Source organism: Notamacropus eugenii, chromosome 3 (genome assembly GCF_028372415.1).
Source record: "Notamacropus eugenii isolate mMacEug1 chromosome 3, mMacEug1.pri_v2, whole genome shotgun sequence".
Taxonomy (NCBI): Eukaryota; Metazoa; Chordata; class Mammalia; order Diprotodontia; family Macropodidae; genus Notamacropus; species Notamacropus eugenii.
Window position 1 is genome coordinate 451581452 of NC_092874.1, and position 20484 is coordinate 451601935.

Consider the following 20484-nt stretch of genomic DNA (forward strand, 5'->3'; position numbering starts at 1 on the left):
GAGGTCCTTTGCCAAACTTCCAGAGCTGTATAAAAGGAGGAAGAAGATGGAAGATACAGCAAAGAATGAAAGAAAAGGTCTGAGGCGATCATTAATTATATAGTGCCTACTACATCTATAGAACAAAAAAATGACAGTTTCTCATATTCCTTCCCACAATGAGTCTGTGAGAAAGCAAAGAGCTGGAGAGGGACAACATATAATAAGATAATTTGTGAGCACAGCATAAATACAAAGAAAACTACAAGCAGACAAAGAAGGGATGAATTAATGTAAACTGAAATTGACAGGAACCTCAGGAAAAAGCCTGGAAGGAGAAGAAGTTGGATTGTCTCCACCCTATGCCCAATTTCCTTTAATTCCTTCACTTTGAGACATCTCAACCATGGGGAAAGTTTCCAGCTCACTGAAACATACATTTCCTCTAGGCATTGGCTCCTGGATTGAATTTTAAGTAATTTTTCTATATCTCTTATTTGGCTTCCTTTCAGTCTCAAATGAATCAAGCTATAACATCGCTCTATTTAATACTAATAATAATAGCAAAGGTTTATATAGTGCTAGGTACTTTACAATTATTATTGCATGCGATCCTCACAACAACTCTGAGAGATAGGTGCTTTATTATCACCATTCTGAAGATAAGGAAACTGAGGTAAGCAGAAAGTTAAATGGTTTGTGCAAGGTCATACAACTAGAAAGTGTCTGCAGTCAGATTTGAACTGAGGTCTTCCTGACTCCAGATCTAATCCTCCATCTGCTGTTTCATCCAGCTACCTAGTTCATTAATTTATTATGCTTACTACTTGACTTATTTTATTCATCTGTCTTCACTGATTCCCTTAACCTCTTCCTATTTTATAGTTTGATTTCTATCAGAGCATCATTTCTTTTCTTTTTCTTTTTTTTCTTTTGGAAGGGGAAAGCGAAGCAATTGGGGTTAAGTGACTTACAAGGCCACACAGTAAGTGTCAAATGTCTGATGTCAGATTTGAATTTTCCAGGGACAGTTCTGTATGCACTTCACCACCTAGCTGCCCCCAAAGCATCATTTCTAGCTGCTATGATAGCTAGATTGTACTAAGTACACTGCAAGTGTTCAGTTTTGAGTCTTTAACAGATTTCTTAAGTCCTTTAAGTCCTTTGTCATCCCCAGAGAGAACACTCTTGCAGAATCTTAACAGGTTTTACCCAGGCAGTGTTTCATTAATCCTGCCATCTGACTGATTTTTTCCCCTTCTCCACTCTTGGATCCATAAATATATAAAATTTCCCATACTTACCATGAGTGGCCCACTTCTGCTATTCTAATATTCTCATAAAGTCTTCATTATGAACCTCCCTCTAAAAAGAGGCTCAATCTACTTCAACTCTGAAGGAGTGAAATAATGGAAAAGACAGCAAGAAAAGAGGCAGAAATGAAATGGAGCACAATTATCTCATCTAAAAATATTTTAGAGTTTTTTTCTTGATTTATTAGAGCAAGTGGCATAGTAGAGGGAATGCTGGACTCCAGGAACCAGCCACTTAATGGCTGTGTAATCCTGGGCAAATCACTTAACCTCTCTGTTCCTGAGTTTACTCATGAATATAATATGATAGTGGATTCAATGGCTTCTAAGGTCCTTCCAGTTCTAATCTATAATCTTATGATTAACTAAATTTTTTTTTTAAAATTCAACCAGTCTTTAAAGCTGACATTTGTCTAGTCATAATCTGCATACCACACTTAGTAAACCATATAACTGGTATTCAATAATAATGAATATGAAGCAGACTATTTTAAAGGAATGGTAAAATTAGTTATGAATGTTTTTCACATTTACGTTGCATCCTTTGCTCAACAGTACTGGCACTGAGGCTGGAAAACTACTCTTCCATAATTCCATCACTTGTTACTTTTTCCATTTATTTTCCAATTGAGTACAATTTTAAATACTATTTTTTATAACTTGCAAGATTCCTTTTTTCTTTCCATGTTTAAAGTTGTATCTACAAGATGCTAAAACATTTGGAGGAAGAGTAAAATATTATGATATATACAAATATCCATCCAACTGTTTCACATTCAGATAACCAACTGACTGCTTTTCCACTTTTAATTTAAGTATTTGATGATGAGAAAGTCTTAGTGTGGACTCTCCTGGTGATGATCACCCACAACAGATATGAAAGAAGCAACAGTTGCTAACAGTTCTTTATCACAAATAACTTAACCATAAACAACTCAAAAAGATAAGGTTTCTCATACTTGCTCTCAGACATACATAGATAGTGTAACTTTTGCTAACTCTGCTTTTCAGAGGAGAAAGCTTTTTTTAATCAAGATAAAAAGGTAGAGAAATCACACAAAAAAAACTTAGAGTGATCTCAGAGAGGAATTTCTGCTACATCTTTTAAAATCTGTATCTTTCATAATTAAAAAGAAAATGAGATAGAAGGAAGAAAACTAAGAAATTAACCCAAAAATGAGTGGAAATAGGCAATGTGCAGAGAGCAATGAATTTCAAGTCAAAGGGCCTGAGTTCAAAACTGAACTCTGCCACCTGATAACTTTGAGACCTTGGGCAAATCATTTAACTCACTCACCTCCCTCCCCCACCTATTTCCTCAGTGGTAAAATGGAGAGTTAGGCTAGATGACTTTGAATGTTTCTTCTAATTCTGAAACTATTATCAAAATTCAGTTTGCGTGTAACTGGCAAATCAAACAAAGAACAATAGACCAGACAAGGACAAATAGTTGAGGTTGAAATAATTACTGGGGGAAAGGGGTGGATTTCTATCAACATATACCCAGACTTCTGGGTCCCTTCTAGATATATGGACCTAGGATCCCAAGTCACCTGATTTCTCTGGGCCCATTCTCATATGTAAAATTGGGGGCAGGGAGGAATTAAAGACTTTCTAACTGCAAATCTATGACTAACTGATCCTACATGTGGTCATAGGGGATTAATCTGGTAACAATACCAATGTTATCAGTATTTCCCTCAGTTCATAGTTTGGAGCTGAGGGGGAAAGTTAAAATGAGAAAATGAGAAAAAAATGCATGTAAGTAAATCCCAAAATGCAGGAGAAAAGCAGAGAAGACAATCAGAAAAGAGAGGAAAGGTGGAAGAAATGTCAGAAGACATAAGTGGAAAGGAAGGGGAGAGAGATTAGGAAGGAGACCAGAAACAGTTCTACTCCTAGGGTGTGTGTGATGGGGTGGAGGGTTGAAAAGGAAGATTAGCTTTTCTAAGTTATATTGTGAAAATGGATGCTTGGAAGTTGGGGATGGGGGAGAATCCTTCAGTACCGGTTTGCTCACAAGTATGTGTTTCATACCTGGAACATGTGGGCAAGTCTGCTGTGAACAGTGTCTAGTCCTTGGACTAGTGTGTGTGTGTGTGTGTGTGTGTGTGTGTGTGTGTGTGTGTGTGGTGTGTCTGTGTATGTGTGTGTGGGGGGGGGTGTGTGTGTGCCCGTGGAGCTCTCATCCCTAAATCCCATGTGTGCGCCCATGTGTGTGTACAGCCCCTCTTCTCTACACTCCTATGTGCAGCTCTGTGCGTGTACATGTGAGTGTGTGTACCGCCTCTCGTCCCTAGACTACATGTGTGCAACCCTCGTCCCTGGACTCCGTGTGTGCGCGAGTGAGCCACTGCCTCTTTACGCGCGTGGCGGGCGGGCGGGCGCAGCAGTGACTCATGGTGGGGCTCGCCGAGCGGCCGCGGGCTCTTTATAACGGCTCGGCTCGGGAGGATGCTCCGGAGAGCCGCCCAGGCAGCTGGGCTCTCCTCCTCTCCGCCTCTCGCCTTCTCCGCCGGCGCTTCTAGCTGCCTCCTCTCCCAGCCCCTCCTTCCCCAGCCTCCCGTCTGTCTCCCTCGCGCTCCAGACTCGCCCCAACGGTCCCGACGGTCCCGGGGCTCCCGTCGGCGCGCCCCTTCCCTGCCAGTCTGGGCTCACGTCCCGTCCGCTCCCCGCTGGTCCAGGCGTCCCCTACCTCCTCGTGTTCCAAAAGTCCCTCGCCTGGTCCCCCTCCAGCGCTCCGTGGCAGCCTGCCCGCCAGCCCGCACGCCCTCCGCCTTCTCCGTCCATTCCACCTCGGCTCGACTCGGCCCTACTCTCTGCCCGTTACCCAGAGGGCGCCATGGGGACTCCGCACCGCACCCCCTCCTCTCCGCGGATGCTGCTTCTGCTACTCGGACTCCTGCTGCTCCTGCCGTCCTCGGGCTACACCGCCGTCATCACTGGGGTAAGAAGCGCCTGCTGTGCTACACCTGCCTGCGGACACCCAGAACCCTGGGCTTGGGTTGGGGGTCGAAGGGTCAGCAGGCATTCCGTCCGTCGGTCAAATTCAATTGCGAAAGGAAAGTAGTCTCTTGAGCCGTCTATCCCTCCGCCGTCAGGGTGTCCGCGGTTGCAGGGACTGGGGCCGGGAGATTCGTGGCAGTTTGGGGGCGCGAGGCTTCCCAAGGACGGGGTGGGACAAGAGCTAGGGAGAGCAGACTGTATCCCTGTCTTTGGTCTTGACATTGCGCTAAGCCTGCTCAGAAAGGACCTTGACCCTTGCAGCTGTCTGACACCCAGAGCAGAGAAGCGAACCCTTTCCTCCTGCCCCCAGTTTCCCAACCTCTCGCTCAGTTTTGGTGGCTTCAGTTTTCCATCCCATCTTCCCCATTATTTTTGCTCTTTATTCATGACCCCCAACTCAAAATGCAGACATCCACCCTCCAGCCTGAGTCTCAGCAGCAGCCGCGAAACCGGCTGGAGGAACTTTGTTCTGTCTCAATGTGCAGCGTTTGTGTGTATTTCTCTGCGGGTACCGCTCTTTTCTGAGGCTAGCTTTGAAAATATTTTCCATTACCGAGACTTGATAAATTAACAGGAAAACAAGAGAATACTGGTTCCTAATTCTGGGGTTTCTTTTTTTTTCTGGTGGTTTTGCTTAACTGATTTTTAATTCTTTTTTATTCTGAATTCCACAAACACCGAATAAAAGGAGTATTTCCATATACAAAGCAGAGCAGATAATGAGAACTGTACGTGAAACCGCAAGTGTCTGTTCCATTACTTAGTTTTTCACCGAAATTGTGGAGTAATGTTTTCTTCTTTCCTTCCCTACGCCACCCCAAAAGCCTAAACCCTCACTTTTTCTTGAAAGGGAAAAACTAGTGTAACTTTTTTTTCTCCAGTGTTGTGTCAAATATTTTGTCCTCACTGGAAAATTTTAAGTAACAGAATACCATCACCACAGTCCATTTTCCATTTGGAAAAACTATAGTCCTCAAAATTTTAATCCCAGTCAATAAATTGCTTTATACACCTGTTAAAATATTCAAGTAATTAAAACCGCTCATTTCACTAATTAAAATAGTTTGTGTTTTTAAAATGATTATAACTGGAGCATACCAGGTACCTTGAAAATAAAATGCTTTCCTATCCAATTGATCTTTTTAAAATTTTTCAATGGCTCTGTATTTACAATATTTCAGAAAGAAGACCCTCTACAGTAACTACTTGCTCGCTAATGAAAACTTGCCCCTGATTCCCCTTTAGATAGAAAATTACTTTGTCAATAAGTTAGTTAAGCTTATGAAGTTTTGGGTGGTTTTGGATATTGAGGGGAGGGGTGTTGCTACTTCATTTTAACTGTCTCACAGAAACTTTTAAAACATCAGTGAAAAATACTATTACTGTATCGAGTCAGTGTCCCAGAAGACTTAGTGCATTTTAAAGCTTAGACTTCTGGGACATTCTATTTATTCTAACTCTCTTAAAATGTGTCGTTTGAATGAATGTCCGTGGGTCAAGAACAAAAGACGTTAGAGAATGTAAAAACTAGCATATTCATCTTTATAAATATACTTTCCATAAAGTAAAGGATTGTCATTTTTATAAATAAGATGAATGGCTTTCATAATTTTTTGTACATTTTAGAGCAACTGGATTGTTGGGGGTTTTTAAAGTAATTTTAAGTATTACTTGATAAGCAAAGGAGAATTTATATCCTTGTTTTTCTGATAGCAAAAGTCTGGATGAAAAGTGGAAAAGTGGGTCAATTATCTGGCAATGTTGTTTCACGTCAGACATCCAAATTGTTAGTGACTTTTTTTGTCTTTATTAGAATTTTGTTTGTTCTGCTGACAAAAATCAATGAAGCTTCAGGGATAAAGATGTTTAGGCTCAAAAACTATAGTGCCGATATTAAAGGTTTATAGTTCAGATAGATATAATTAGAAAGTGATGGATCTATTCATAAGATTTAAGATCATCATTGTATGAAAATGAATTTCTGAAAAAAATACTTATATGACATCAGACATCCAGATGACAGGTTAAATATTAGTCAAATATTTGGATATTTTCATCATAACTCCAAACACCCAGATAATTGACAAAAAGCTTCCATTTTCTCATATTTGTTTGGTTTTAGATAGACAGCACAAATATCATAGCCACTAGAACTTAAAAGTTGCTCACTTGGAGAAAAAAAATCATTGTAGCATTGTAATGTTTGCCTTTGTTTCAAGAAATATGGCTACTATATTGGCTGAGAAATCTGAAGAACAATTTTATCCATTTCAGGTAAAATATATGTTGTGATTTGTAATAAATTAAGGTCTTAGCTGTTATCTCAGTCTCACGTAGAAGTACAATATAGAATGAGCTCTTAATTTGGTCTATTACATATGTAAAAATGTAATGGACATCTTTCATCTCTATTTTTAAAGTGCATTTTCTAACATACTTTAGATTTACTGTAATATATTACTTTGCATATTTAGTGGATATGTTGAGATTCCTTCATGTCATTTTTGTTGTATCTTAATTTAATTTTATATTAGGATGATACATCTGTAGGAATCAGTGTTTAGGATTCCATTTCAGAGTCAATTAAGTCTAGTTATCTGATGTTTTAGATAGGGTGGGATGAAATCACCCATTGGTTTTTACCATTTTATATAACTCCTAGATGAATGATTTTGGTAATATATAAAGATATTCTTCTAACCCAAAATCTTCTTACTTAAAATTTACAGACCTGAGGCAGTAATTGCTTCTAATTAATGAAAAAGGAGTCTTGATATGATCATACTGGTCTCTATAAAGGTTATTTCATATGGAGAAATTGTAAATGTTAAAGGACTAAGATAATTGCATATAAAAAGTCAAATGCCATAAACTAATTTGGGGAAAATGAGCACTTCTGAAGTTCGTATTGGTGAATTTCTGGATGTCTAGCATTTCACACTACTTTTATAGACTTTTGAAATCCTTTAAAACTCAGACCTAAGAGATTCTGCAGTTAATAGTCATAAAATCCTGTTATTCAATTTATAGTTCGTAATAGCCTTGTGTGGTGTAAGAATAATACATATGGTAGTTCTTCAGTTCAAAGGCAAGTCAACCATAAAATGCTAGAAAAAGAAAGTTGATTTTACATCCTTGTATTTGAGATTTTAATAAAATAGAGACAGTGTTTACTCCTTTTTGAAACAGTATATCTAATTGAATACACACATATAAGCATACATGTATGTGTGTATTATACACATGCATATATATATATACATACCCATTCATAGCATTATGTAGCATTTATATACAATATTTCATTTGATCCTCATAATAACTCTGTGAAATGGGTGATATTATTATCTCCATTTTATAATTGGGAAAACTGAGGCTGATAGAACTTAGTAACTTGCCCAGGGTCATGTAGCTAGTAAGTATTAGAGGCAGTGCCCATATTAAAGGTTTATATGTTAGATATAATTAGAAATAAATACTTATACATATATGACATCGGACATCCAGATGACAGGTTAAATATTAGTCAAATATTTGATATTTTCATCATAACTCCAAACACCCAGATGATTGACAAAAAGCTTCCATTTCCTCATATCTATTTGGTTTAGACAGACAGCATAAACATCACAGTCACTAGAACTTAAAAGTTGCTCACTTGGAGAAAAAAACATCATTGTAGCACTGTAACATTGTAGCACTGTAACATTGTAGCATTGTAACATTGTAGCATTATAACATTTGCCTTTGTTACCTTTCTGCCGTGCAAGCCCAACACTATTCACTGTCATCTAGTTGCCTACTCATAAGTTATCACAAATCAATGTTAAGCATTTACCACATGCTCCTCACTGTGCTAACCATATCATTTCATCAGATTACATTTGGATATTTTTTAAAGAGTAAAATGTCCTTTGCCTAACTGATTCTACTTATTTCTGATTTTCAGGCTTGTGACAAGGACCCCCAATGTGGGGGTGGCATGTGCTGTGCTGTTAGTATTTGGATCAGAAGCCTCCGAATGTGTACACCAATGGGCAACATGGGAGACAGCTGCCATCCATTGACTCGGAAAGTTAGTATTTGACCACTATGGTTCTCATACATTGGTATAATTGGTGGGGGAATGAATAACGGCCCTAAGATATGAAGGCCTGGGTAACATGGCTCACAAATGGAGCTTGGAGAACAACATTAAAACTTGACATTTTGGGCAGTTCTACTCATGTATTAGCTCAGACCTGGAAGGAAGGATAGAGCAGATGACACATGCCTTGGAAGAAGGACTTCATGGGGATTCTGATTAAGTTTAAGCCACTTGTTTCATAATTCATGAGAAAAAATTGAAATAAAACAGAAATCTGCTTTATTATGCAGGGAAAAATTTAAGTTAGGTATGCAATACATAGTATACCTTGGTATATATCTCTTTATAAAACTAGGTTTGTCTAAAATTTATTTATTTATTCATAGTGCACAGTCAAATGTGCTCTTTTTTCTAAGTTATTTAAATGTTCTAGGTTATTACAATATTATCACTCAGTTTTATTTTTCTTAATTTTGATTGATGGTTCATTTATTCTACCATTTAATACAATGGATCAATGATATATGTTGATTTTATACCATAATCATCTCCCAGTGACGGAAAGTAATGTATTAATATCCCCCTTTTAGTTCCCTTGTAACAGAAAGGCAGTTAAGCAACCCTATCTAACATCACATGCATACCTGTAATCTTCCATCTCTATGGAAAGAAGTATATTTCATCATTTTTGTCCCTTTCTGGACCAAGATTGGCCATTATTTGGTCAGGGTTCAACTGCATCTCATTGCAGAAAGAGAAAGAAAATTGATAGGTGGCATTAAAAAGGAGACACTATTTTCACATTTTAAACTTGATTGAGTATTTTTTGAAGAAACAATTTGAACTCTTTGTTCAAAAAGGAAAGTTTTTTCACATGTGGTTTAAGGTTTAAAACTGTAACAGAGCCAAGCATTTTACCATCTTTCCTATACTCCATGGTTACAGAGAAAAATTAAGGTTGCTGCTCTTCAGAGGGAATTGTAATGTAATAAATTTTGACCAGTTGGCTTGTTTTTAGTTCTCTAGACTTATATTAAATAATATAACTTGGGAGTTGTACATGAACAGCTGAGCATGGAGTTGGCTCTTTAGCTTTTCCATAGCTTCACTGAGATATGTTTCTTGTTATGGTTAAATCGTTCCTCCACACCCTTATACCCCTCAAGCTTCATTGCCACCCTCTAACAGTTGCATAAAAAGGGAGGAGATTCAAGTGTTAGTCATCTATTTCCATGCCAATTTAATGGGAGGAAGGTCAAGGCGCTACTACCATCATTAGCATTTTGTTAAGATTCTTGAACCATAGTATTGAAAATGAGTCATCATTTGTAAGTTTGTATCATTTGTTCAGATGAGAACAGTTTGGTTTTTTTTTTTTACTTAAATAATCTCTGAAAAATGTTTTATTTTACATAGGATATTATTATAAGCAAACTTATGAAATAGCTTTTACAAAATTTACTGAGACATGATATCCAAACAATGAACTGAAAAGAGTTAAAAGAAAAACTGTCAAGTGAATATTTTTGGCTTAATGAAGGCAAAAAAAGTCATGCTACAAAAGAAAAAAAAAACCTAAAAATTGAATTTAACCAAACTAGTGTGTGAGGAGTTTACCATGTGATGTTGTTGTTACAGTGTAATTCCTTAGCTGAGTCCCCTGAATCTTGGTTGTCTCAGGTTCTCCACCTGAATAGACACCATGTGCAGAATTGTATTTAGTTTGGGGTACCACATTTTAAAATAGTCATTGCTGTATTGAGTAGCATCCAGAGGAAAATAACCAGAATGGTGAAGGGTCTCAAATCATATCAAGCAAGTATAAGTTGAAAGAACTGGGAATGTTTAACAAGGGGAAGAAAAGACTTAGGGGGAGAGATGACAATCATATTTCTGTTTTTGAGGGATAGTCACATGGAAAAAGATTAGACTTGTCCAGCTTGGAAGAACTAGGTAGAATGAAAACAGCAGTAACTAGGACATGTCAACTGAGGCATTGACCCAGAATGCTGATATTTAAAGGGCACTGGCAGCTCTGAAATTCTAAAGCATTCAGGAATACCTGAGCTTCCTAACTCATTAGCAAGAATAATTTCTTGAAACTGGAAACTATCAGATGGATTGCTTTCTCCCCTTCCTTTGTCCTCAGGACCCAACCAAGATGGGGTCCACCCCAGCCTGGATGCACCTTGCTCTGTAATCCCATAGTGGACTCCCTAGCAGCACCCTTTTAGATAGGTAGTCCCCACTATGAGTGGCAGTTTCAGAGGATCTTTTCTCCCCTCAGGACAAATCTCTACCAGAACTCTCTCACACCCCTCAAATGTGCCTTTCATTCTTCTTGCACAGTACATTTTCCAATGCTTGACATCAGAAGCCAGTAATGCTAATTATAACTCTCAAGGCAGATTTGGGCTTGAGGTTAGGGGGAAAAATGTGCTAACATTTTCAGCTCTTCAAATGAAGAATGGGTTGCCTTGGGAGGTAGTGAGTCCCCAAGCCCACAATGGATGATCACCTACTGGGCACATCATAGAGAATATTGTTCAGTTAGTTGGCTGCATTTGATGGCCTTCCAATTCTGAAATTTTTCTATACATAAACTTCATGTTCTCTCTGTAAGCAGCAATATGTTTTTCTTGTTTTTCTGATAGTTCTAGTAATTAAGTCCACAAAAATAGCATCTGATTTTTCATTATGAGTATTCTTTACAGTCAGATTAAAGTATATTGGATGAAGTAAACCTATTTTTAGCACATAGCCAGGGTCTTTAAAGGGGGGACAGGATGTAGAATTGGAAGGTAACTTAGAAAGATCACCTTTCTTTAACAGATAAAGAAGCAGAAATTCCATATTGTTGGAAACTGAACAACTTTAAAGAGTACTCAACTTATCAGAACAAAAATAATCACTGAAAATTCTCAAACACTTTAATGTTTGTAAAATATTTGACATGTTTATGAGATCAAATTAGCTGAATTAGATCTAGCATGGTTGTTAGAGGCTATATGATTCTCATTTTCCAAATGAGGATCAGAAAGATCACATAGGTAGGAAGTATCAGAGCCAGGATTCGGACTCAGGTCCTCTGATGCCAGAGTGATGATTCTCATTTAACCCTGACAATAACCCTTTAAGGTAAATGTAGTTCAGAAACCGTGTAATTTTCTTAGGGTAACAGAGGCAAGATTTTAAGCCAGGTCTTCCTGACTCCAATCTAGCACTCTGTATACTATGGGCCAACATTCAAGTATATCATTAAGATGCTTTTGAAGGTGGGAGGGGGGTTTGCCTGGGAGAAGGAATGGACAAGAAATTTCATTACTAAAAAGAAGATGTCTTTTTAAATGCTATTCTACAAGGATGCTGTCTGGAATACAGAGTTTAAATGACTTGTCCTCCAAGGACACACAGCTAGTACATGTCAGATATGGAATCTAAACCTAGGTCTGTCTGACTCTAAGGCCAATCCTGTATGCGTTGCAACACATTACTTCTCTCAAGATTTGTAAATGTGATGTTATTCAATCATTTCATTCATGTCTGAGTCTTTGTGACCCTATTTGTGTTGGATTTTTAGTGTTTGTTTGCTTTTTGGCAAAGATACAAAGTAGTTAGCCATTTCCTTCTCCAGCTCCTTTTAAAGATGAGGAAACTGAGGCAAACAGGGTTGAGTGAATTACTTCGGTTCACCTAGCTAGTATTTGTGTTTGAGGCAAGATTTAAACTCAGGCTTTCCTGACTGAAGCCCTAGCACTCTCTCCGCTATACCACCTAACTGCAACTCTTAAGATTAAATGTCCACAATTATCCAATGAAAAAATAGAGAGAGAAAATTCTGCTTTGATATAAAAGGTATACTATATTTTTTAAAAGTTGATGGACAGGTTGTCAGGAAACAGAACTAAATAAAAGTTATAGTTATGTAAATTTCAAACTTTCTGTTTTACTTTAGCTCAGTCATTGCTTTTAAAAAGATGGAATTAAGGATGAGACTTAAAAGAATTGATATCCAGTAAATTTGTTTAAATGCTTTTCTTTTCCTCGAAGACATAAGTTAATCACTAACATTTTCATATTTGACATATATAGCAAGGCTAAAACTTTACAATTTGAGTTTTCATTATAATTTCATATTTTGACAATTGGTACTAAAAGCAGAAAATGTCCACTAAGCTACAAAGAGTAGTGGATAGAATTTGATAATACTCTTTCCCAGATGAGATTGTAAAATTCTTCTAATGAATTCTACCCCACCTACCTATCATTCTTTCATTCTATAAAACCATCATGTTAAAGTCTGATTTTCTGACTTGCAAAAAAAAAATTATAGTTCTCAAACTGCATTCAACTGGTAAAGGCTACCAAGATCCTTGATGCTTTTGACACTGCAATTTTTTCCCTTCTCCTGGGTACTTTCTTCTCCAAGTTTTCATGACAATACTTTCTACTGGTCTCCACTCTGTCTGACCATTCCTCAATCTCCATTGCTGGCTCTTCCTCTACTTCATACCTCATAATCCTAGGTATCCTGCAAGACTCTGACCTGGGCCCTCCTCTCTCCTCTCTCTGTATTCTGTGACTAGATGATTCATCAGTTCCCATGGATTCAGTTTTTTTTATACCAATTCTTCCCAGATCTGTGTATTCAGGCCTAACTTTTCCCCTAAACTGTGAACTGGGATGCCCTACAGGCATCTCAAACTCTACACGACAAAAGCAGATCTCATCTTTTCCCCCAAATCCTCCCCTCTTCCTGATTTCCTTGTTAAAGTTAAGGCTGCTCCTATCGTATCAGTAGCCTAGGCTCACAACCTCAATGCCATCTTCTATACATCCTTCACCTTCATCCCATATAGGAACAACAAGATTTCACAGCAAATTAGCCATCATCTTCTCTCCAGTCCCACAACCTTTACACTGGTTCGGATCTTTATTACCTCACACCTCACACCTTCCAATCATTGCCCTGCCTTGTCTGTTTCCATTCCAGTGTATCCTCCAATCAGCTGCCAAAGTGAATTTTGTAAAACACAGATCATACCATGACATTCCACCACTTAGTAAGCTCTAATGCCCCCCTATTGGTTCTAGGATCAAATCTAAAATCCTCTGTTTTGCATTTCAAAGCCTTCTCAATCTGGCTCCTTCCTGTGTTTCCAATTTTGTTGCATTTCACTCCCCTGCATATACTTTATGATCCAGTGATACTGGCCTAGTTGCCCACAGGCCTATTCTTCAAATGCGACATTTCATCTCTCCACTCCTTTTCTTTCCAATAAATATCCTACATGGTTAGAATGCTTCACCTCCAATTCCTGGTTTTCATGGCTTCCTTCAAGATTCAACTCAAATCCTACCTTGCAAGAGGCCTTTCTTTATAATCAGGGTTCACATATTAATATCTATCAATTCAAACAGTTACATAAGAGATTAGCTATTTATTCTCGTTCAAATTAGTCATGTGAAGGGGTTAAGTTTCAATTGGAAAATTTTGTATACATAGTGTTGTTCTGTATTATGTTTGATTTTCCAATTGGAAATTTTTCTTCCTTTGCAAATATCACTTTTGAATTAGTTTCCATTATTTTTCCGTTTATTTAACAGACACTTAATGCCTGCTGTGAGCAAAATATTATGCTAAAAAGATACATAAAGCTCCAAAGATAAATAAGATATGATCTCTTCCTTCCAGGAGTTTTCATCAGTTAATAGAAAGGTACACAAATAACCAGAATATTCCAAGGACTCCTGAGTTTTAGCAGGCCATCCTTGTCATTTGCTTGCTATACTGGAAAAGAAAATATGAGAAGTGCAAAAGATAAGTTATTAGAGGACTTCACTTTTGTCTGGTTTCAAAAAATGTGTGGGCCATGGGTTAAGGCCAGTAATCCAGTGTGAATGGAGCTTAGTGTATATGGTATAAAAAAATGGATTACAAAGCTGGAAAGGCCATTTGGAGGACAGTTGTAGAGGGCCCTGCATGCCAGGCTAAGGAGTTTGGACTTTATTTGGTAAGCAATAAGGAGTCACTAAAGATTTTTGATCAGTTTTGGCATGTGCTGAGACATAGAGATGGATGAATTAACTCAGCAGCCCACTTACTGTAGACCATATTCTGGAGAATATGCATTTGTCACCCCTGCTGCTTTTCTGATTGACCTAAATGATTAGGCTAATGCCTTTTCTATTGTTGTGAATTCCCCCATGAAGCCCTTTTACTTTTCAAAGACTTGTTTTAATTAATATAATAGTGGTAGGGACTGGCTGTATGGTTTCATTGGTATGGAGAACTTCCAGGAGAGGAAATTTCCTATATACTGTACAAGCGGATACCTACTCTGCAACTTAGAATCGTAGAGAGTTGGCTAGCATAAGAAGAGGCTAAGTCATTTACCTGGGGTCACACAGCCAATGTGAGTTAGTACCAAGACTTAAATCTAAGTTTCTCTAGTTTTATGACTGCCTCTTAATATGTTATATGATGTCATCTGAAAATGGTTACACGTAGAGAACCTCACCAATCAATAAGGAATCTTTTCATTTGGACTTTATCTCAGACAATATCTGTGACACTGATGAACCCTTCAGGTGAATATATCTTGCTGTTAAATATTCCACTTGATTTCAGTAATTAGCAGATTATTGAAAAAGTTATCCCCATAATTGAATCTTAGAAGGAGTCTTGTACTGTTTTAATGTATGTGTGGGAGAGAACTTGTTTAAAGAGAGCCTCCGAAGCAATATTTTGTCCTACCAAACCAAATACATTTATAAAAAGATTAATAAACTGTAGGCACAGCATGATCTTGTATTCTCTGTGCCTTCCAGTCACTTGTTTGACTGATAAATGGTCTTCTTCGCTTCAGTGGTTTGATAAGCACTATACAGCAAGGAGGAAACTACTTGCAGAATCTAGAAGAACTAAATTTAAATCCAGCCTCAGAGGCTTAAACAGTTGTGTGACTCTGGGCAAGTCATTTCAACTCTGCTTCAGTTTACACAACTGTTAAATGGGAATAATGACAGCACCTCTTCCCAGGGTTGTTGTGAGGATCAAATGAGATAATATTTGTAAAGCACTCAGTACCATGTCTGGCACATGGTAAGCGCTATATAAATGTTTATTTCCTTCCCTTCTTTACATAATCCCTTCATAAGATTAGGAGCAAGAAAGAACCTTAGAGATCACTTCATCCAAATTCTTCATTTTTAGAGATTAAGAAACAATATTGATTTGTCCCAGGTTTCACAGTAAGTGACCAAGCAAACATTTGGGCCCAGGTTCTCTGAGTTTCCATTATGTTATTCTGCTTTCTCTGATAACAATTTAATGTCTGTCCTTGGGAGCTGAGGATCTGGGCCGTACATTGGAATTAACTTCTGGACCCACCAAAAGAAGGCAACCTGATCATCTGTACTTTTTTAAAAAAACAAGACAAAACAAGTCTGATTCTTTAGAGTCAGATGTTGAAAAACCTTGCAAATTTGCCCAAATCTGTGGGCTCAAGGTGTGCAAAAAAAAAAGTCACATATCAGCAGAATGTTCAAAATAAAAACACATACCCATTTCCCTAGCTTAGTATTCTGCTAGCAGAGGATTCCTTGGGAAAAAAAAAACAAAACAAAACTAGGATTGGTTATGTGCCTGGTGGAGTTTTGGAACCTGTATGAGAAGATACTTGCAGAGAGAGAGAGTGCATGATCCCCCAGCCAACCACTGGGTCCTCTTGATGTGCTAGTGTTTATTTAACCTTCAGTAACAAAAAAGTTAATAATGAGAAGTCCAACCTGTTGTACGTTTTTCTTCATGGATTTCTATCAAAGCATTCATGTGAGAGAGAGTTTTGTGACAAATCTATTTGATGAATAAGGCATTGATAAGCAAGTAGATTCACATTGCACCTTTCTTTTAAACCGTTCATGAGGATGCCCAGGTAACCTAAATGATGTCCATCTCTAAAAGTTTAAGTATTGACACTGAAACAGAAAAGAAAACAAGAGGTTGGGATGATGGCAAGGGAGCTGGAACTGGGGAAACAACATATTATCTCTGATGCTATTTACTGAGTATGTCACATGAGGAAATGAACTGAGAGGATTAACTGAAAAGTTTTAGTAATTGTGGAAATGACATGGTTTTTGGCATGCTGTTTTTGCAACTGTTGGCACAGATAGGTTTTATACGCTTGACGGGTATAGATAACTTCTCCATAAAGTTTTTATAGAAATGAGAAAGCAAGAATTACGAATGGATTCATAGTTGTTAGTAGTGTCTTGGTCACTTTTCTATTCTGAACGTCCCATCCTTGTTCTTTCTGGCTGTTTTTTTATTAAATAGAATCCCCATCGCCCTACTTCTTGATGTCCAATCTCAAGACTGGATATCTAAATGTCTTTAACATTGAATCTCCTTTCAGTGTAGATTTCTCCTGTATGTATTTGGTTGCATCCAGCTGCCATTGCTACTTCCTTCCTCACACAATAAATTAGGTACACAGATGGTAGAGACCAAATGTGATAGTTCTGAAATCCTTAATGAGAAATTACATTACATTATATTAGATCACTACAGAAATGCCAGTGGTATGTTTCCTATTGTATCTAGTTTATTGTCATTCTAAAGCCACTGGTTTTAGAGTCAGGAAAACCTAGATTCAGATTCTACCTCAGACATTATGGAACCCTGAGCATATCACCTAACTTCTCTGTAGCTCAATTTTCTCATCTGAAAAATGAAGTGATTGAACTCAGTGGACTCTAAGGTCCCTTTGAGCTCTCAATTTATGATCCTGTGGTAAGTCTTAGTTGAATCTTCCCATCTACCTTTCATTATTGTGTTAATCGATGCTGATGAACAAAAAACTAGCAAGATAAATTTTGCATCGTGGTTGTAGAATTTTTTAAAACAAATTTGCATACTAAACCATTGTTACCCTTGGCTACTACATCTTTCCACTTATAAAGAGAACTAAATACTTTCAGACTGTGCAAGTTCCTAGACTCATTAGGCCTCCCCCTTGTGATGTTTGTTTTGTGTTGGTTAAATAAATAAAAATAGTCAAGTAAACAAATTCCTACATTGACCATGTCCAAAAAATGTCTCATTCTACCCTTTACATCTCTATCAGGAGGTGGGTATCAGGCTTCATCATCACTGCTCTGTAGTCATGGTTGGCTAGTGCATCATTCAGAGCTTTTAATTCTTTTGAAGCTGTTTGTCTTTAAAATGTTATTGTATAAATTGTCCTTCTGGTTCTGCTTACCTTATTCTGCAGCAAATTACATAAGTCTTCCTAGGTTTCTCTGAAACCATGTTTTTCATTATTTCTCATGGCACAATGATATTCCATTACATTCATATGTCATTTGTTTAACTAGTCTCCAGTTTGTGAACTTGTGACTCTCTTTTTTGGGGAAATAATCACGGTTTATAGGTGTGAGTCAGAGTGTGCTAATACATATTTAACAACCAGCTCTCCAGGAAAAAAAATGTACTCACAACAAACAAGAGTTTGATCTGCTTCATTAACATTCTCTCCCTCATGTTCTTAAGCCCAGAAAATCAACAAAACAATAAATGAAACCCTGATTTGTAGCATTTGCCAATTTCTGAGGTGTAAATGCTCCAACTGAAAATTTAATAAATCTGCAAAAACCCAAAGGCTGCACACTATCAAGAAATCATAATGCAAATAATAGGCTAAGTTCTTGATTGAAATGAGAACTAGCTGGGGGGTGGGGAGAGTCACAAGACTCAAGCTGAAGGGCAAAGTGGGAGAAGAAATGACCATCAAAGTAGAAGGAACTAGTCACAGAGGAGTGAGGAGCTTGGGGATCAAGAGAGGGGTAGCATGATGGATTTAGTCAGAACAGTGCTTCTTAGCAAACAGGTAGCAAATGCTCAAATTTGGAGAAAAGCCAAGTCATGTTATTGCAAAGCAAAGAGTCTATTTTTTTAACTTAATTAGGTATGAAAATGACTGAAAATTTTGAAGCACCCTTTGTTTCAGTTATTAGTAAATCAATCAACAAGTGTTTTTTTAAGCACATAATGGACACTTTGCTACGCTAGAGATACAACAGGGAAAAAACAGAACATTCTCAGTCCTTAAGGAGCTTATAGATTTGGTGCTGCTGGAACAGCATGCACACATATGATGCAAGTGAATGCAAAGTAAGCTACAAAGGTGTTAGGAGTTAGAGGGGTTGGGAAAGCCCTCATCGTGGAAAGATTTTTGAGCTGTGTGTTTGGTGTTCTGTAATCGCAGAAGCAGGGCAACTAGGTAGCATAGTGGATAGAGTGCCAGCCCTGAAGTCAGGAGGACTTGAGTTCAAATTTGGCCTTATGCACTTAGTAGCTCTGTGACCCTGGGCAAATCACTTAAATACTCAGTACTTTTTCCTCATCTATAAAATGAGCGGTAGAAGGAAATAGTAAACCACTCCAGTATCTTTATCAAGAAAACCTGAAAGGGAATCACAAAGAGTTGGAGCCAACTCATTCACTAAACAACAAATCTCAGAATTAAAAAGGCAAAATAGTTGATCTGTTTTCTTTAACTCCATCTTACCTATTTTGGCACACATCATTTATAAATATAGATTTTTTTTTCCCCTTTCATGTCGGTAGATTTATTAGATTCTTTCAAAAGATTAGGAGAAAATAGAAATCTTTTTTTCTCAAAATTCACCTGTGACTGTGTTTTGTGTTTATTTCCAGGTTCCATTTTTTGGGAAGAGAATGCACCACACCTGCCCTTGCCTGTCTGGGTTGGCCTGTGTACGGACTACATTTAACCGATTTAGATGTTTACCCAGGAAATAATGATCACTTTTGAAATGGAATCAGTTAAATGTGAACAGCAACTTAATGTATTTAAAGTTTTCCTTGTGATTGTAATGAACAAGTTATATGCCAGAAAAAAAATCCTATTACTTTCTCCCTTCACAGGCATCAAAAATGATCACCTAGGCCTAAGCAATATTCTTAGACTTGATTTGGAAATGATGGGTTTTTATAGAGATATCACTCTGAATGGAAATGTTGAAAGTAAAGTATTATGGACTAGATTTTCTTCTCCATATTCATTTTATTTTATAAAACTGATGCCAGTCTCTACCACAAAGAAGATAAGGAAAAAAGGTAATCTAATGTAACCCAGTAGGGTGCTTGCTGGTCAAGGGGCAGCTGTAGTATAACTACATTAACTTCTGGGAGTTAAAGTCCAGTTAGAAAAGTTGTATCCTCTCTCATGGACTGTGATTCCCAGAAGTCTATACGATATTCCAGAATTTCTCCAGACCTACAGTCAAGTTGACTCCAATTCAGACTACATTCATGTTTGCTTCTATTAAACTGTCAGGTTGAGGCTATTTTTTTTAGGTTTTCCAATTTCCCTCTTTACATTTCCCCCAATAAATACAATTTTTGTTTCCATATCTCTCAGTCCTCAAGGCACATTCATTCCCAACTTAGTTATGACTGATCTCACAACTCATTCTTCTCCCTGATGCCTCATTATCCTACTCAGATTCTAAGTTGATATTTACCAAATGCTCTGCTAAAATGTATACCTTTGGTGGAAAGTCCACCAGTTCTGGCCTTTTGGGTACTTAGTGAAACCTCTGACAAAAGTTAGCAACAGAGTATTCTAACTTCACATCTTTTCCTTGGGTGGTAAGGTCTCAAAGGCACATCACTAAAAAAAAATGGTATTACCTTCAACTGAGCTAACCGTAAGTAATGAAGATGTATTGCCACTACCTGTCTGAACCAGGAATGCAAGTTCTGCTGTTAGAGAGATATAAGAGCAGACAGAATAGTGAATCTTAATTTTTTTCTCCCACTTTTTTTGAGTTGTCCCTTAAAGTCTTTTTTCTTTCACATAATAGAATTTCATTTTATGAATGACACATTTAGATATACTACAGAATATGCCATCCAAGAGGAAGAATTCATTTTAATCTGGCATAAAACTGGCATAAAACACATTTGAAATAATACATATTAAAATGTCACTTGTATTTTATTTGAAACTTTAAGGTTTATTGTAATGCATTGCTTAATATCTTGTCATTTGTACCTGTATCAACATT

At 37.6% G+C, this 20484-nt stretch overlaps 1 protein-coding gene across 1 annotated transcript; it reads left to right on the top strand.

Moving 5' to 3' along the window:
* Nucleotides 1-3735: 3735 nt before the first annotated feature.
* PROK2 (prokineticin 2) lies at nt 3736-19365 on the top strand. The gene is made up of 3 exons (XM_072598666.1): nt 3736-4239; nt 8248-8373; nt 19109-19365. Exons 1-3 carry the CDS (start codon nt 4135-4137, stop codon nt 19211-19213), a joined length of 336 nt encoding a protein of 111 aa, XP_072454767.1. The 5' UTR covers nt 3736-4134; the 3' UTR covers nt 19214-19365.
* Nucleotides 19366-20484: the final 1119 nt, after the last annotated feature.